This window comes from Nansenia antarctica, assembly GCF_963989245.1.
Source record: "Nansenia antarctica genome assembly, chromosome: 2".
NCBI lineage: Eukaryota > Metazoa > Chordata > Actinopteri > Argentiniformes > Microstomatidae > Nansenia > Nansenia antarctica.
Genome location: NC_137675.1, coordinates 30110772 through 30113271, shown reverse-complemented (window position 1 = coordinate 30113271; position 2500 = coordinate 30110772). Strand labels below are relative to the sequence as shown.

Genomic DNA, 2500 nt, shown 5'->3' with positions numbered 1-2500 from the left:
ACCGACAACAGATTATGATTTGTTTGTTTATTTAATTCATTTATTTACACACAAAAAATCACTGGACTGTTGCCTAGTAACCCGAACACAAACATCCGCAGGCTAGCTACTTTGTATTAACGGTCATTTAATAGAACACCTGTGCGGCGGAGTGATACATATAGTTAAAAGTCCCAGTGCTGTTATACTGTATATCGGCACTCATGGAATGCCTCTTGTCCAATCAAATGACTTGGTCGGAACTAACTTTTGTATAAGTATCAGTTCTCACACAGATCAATGACTCTGTCTCTCTGTCTCTCTCTCTCTCTGTCTCTCTCTCTCTCTCTGTCTCTCTCTCTCTCTCTGTCTCTCTCTCTCTCTCTGTCTCTCTCTCTTCCTCAGGTGGTGAACAGAAGACAAGTCTTCCTAGTACAATTCCCGCGGACATTGTTCCAGGCACAAAACCCGAATCAGACATCCAAGTTACCGGTGAGACTGTGTGTGTGTGTGTGTGTGTGTGTGTGTGTGTGTGTGTGTGAGTATGAGTATGTGAGTGTGTGTGTGTGTGTGTGTGTGTGTGTGTGTGAGTGTGTGAGTGTGTGAGTGTGTGAGTGTGTGAGTGTGTGAGTGTGTGAGTGTGTAAGTGTGTAAGTGTGTAAGTGTGTAAGTGTGTGAGTGTGAGTGTGAGTGTGTGTGTGTGTGTGTGTGTGTGTGTGTGTGTGTGTTTCTATGTGTGCACTATAGGTCTTCACACGTCTAAAACGTTTAACTCATTATGAATGAATGGACTATGGCTTCCTTGCCCAAAGCTGGTTTACTTACATTCATTTATGTGTGTGTGTGTGTGTGTGTGTGTGTGTGTGTGTGTGTGTGTGTGTGTGTGTGTGTGCGCTGTGGTCTCTGTGTGTGTGTGTGTGTGTGTGTGTGTGTGTGTGTGTGTGTGTGTGTGCGCTGCGGTCTCTGTGTGTGTATGTGTGTGTGCTGCGGTCTCTGTGTGTGTGTGTGTGTGTGTGTGTGTGTGTGGGTGTGTGTGTGTGTGTGTGTGTGTGTGTGTATGTGTGTGTGTGTGTGTCCAGCGGGTGAGCAGACCAGCGTGCTGGTAGAGCAGGCCATCAGCGGGAACTCTATGGGCAGTCTGATCGTTAAGCCGGTGGGCTGCGGGGAGCAGAACATGATCTACATGACGCTGCCCACCATCGCCACACACTACCTGGACAAGACCAACCAGTGGGGCACCGTCGGCCTGGACAAACGAGCGACAGCCATCAAATTCATCAACATGGGTAGGTAGCTAGGCCTCAAATCCATCAACATGGGTAGGTAGCTAGGCCTCAAATCCATCAACATGGGTAGGTAGCTAGGCCTCAAATCCATCAACATGGGTGGGTAGCTAGGCCTCAAATCCATCTACATGGGTAGGTAGCTAGGCCTCAAATCCATCAACATGGGTAGGTAGCTAGGCCTCAAATCCATCAACATGGGTAGGTAGCTAGGCCTCAAATCCATCAACATGGGTGGGTAGCTAGGCCTCATATTCATCACCATGGGTAGGTAGCTAGGCCTCAAATCCATCAACATGGGTAGGTAGCTAGGCCTCAAATCCATCAACATGGGTAGGTAGCTAGGCCTCAAATCCATCAACATGGGTAGGTAGCTAGGCCTCAAATCCATCAACATGGGTGGGTAGCTAGGCCTCAAATCCATCAACATGGGTAGGTAGCTAGGCCTCAAATCCATCAACATGGGTAGGTAGCTAGGCCTCAAATCCATCACCATGGGTAGGTAGCTAGGCCTCAAATCCATCAACATGGGTAGGTAGCTAGGCCTCAAATCCATCAACATAGGTAGGTAGCTAGGCTTCAAATCCATCAACATGGGTAGGTAGCTAGGCCTCAAATTCATCAACATAGGTAGGTAGCTACGCCTCAAATCCATCAACATGGGTGGGTAGCTAGGCCTCAAATCCATCAACATAGGTAGGTAGCTAGGCCTCAAATCCATCAACATGGGTGGGTAGCTAGGCCTCAAATTCATCAGCATGGGTAGGTAGCTAGGCCTCAAATCCATCAACATAGGTAGGTAGCTAGGCCTCAAATTCATCAACATGGGTAGGTAGCTAGGCCTCAAATTCATCAACATAGGTAGGTAGCTAGGCCTCAAATCCATCAACATAGGTAGGTAGCTAGGCCTCAAATTCATCAACATGGGTAGGTAGCTAGGCCTCAAATTCATCAACATGGGTAGGTAGCTTGGCCTCAAATCCATCAACATGGGTAGGTAGCTAGGCCTCAAATCCATCAACATGGGTGGGTAGCTAGGCCTCAAATCCATCAACATAGGTAGGTAGCTAGGCTTCAAATCCATCAACATGGTAGTACCAGTATCTAGTGTTTTTACTATTTAAAACATTTTTAAAAAGTTCTTCTTCTAGCACGATGACTGCCATTGGCCCCTGGCCTGAGCTAGATTACTTTTCCTGCTACGACTGGTGGATTGATGATTCACTTCTTTAGTCAAA

The 2500-nt window shown here is 47.1% G+C and overlaps 1 protein-coding gene across 1 annotated transcript in view; it reads left to right on the top strand.

Moving 5' to 3' along the window:
• LOC308151900 (complement C3-like) overlaps positions 1-2500 on the top strand; it is a 61970-nt gene that overhangs the window by 39618 nt on the left and 19852 nt on the right. Inside the window, exons 23-24 of the mRNA XM_080524793.1 lie at positions 385-471; positions 1059-1265. Coding sequence (XP_080380919.1) covers positions 385-471; positions 1059-1265 — 294 coding nt within the window. The remainder of the gene's footprint in view (positions 1-384; positions 472-1058; positions 1266-2500) is intronic.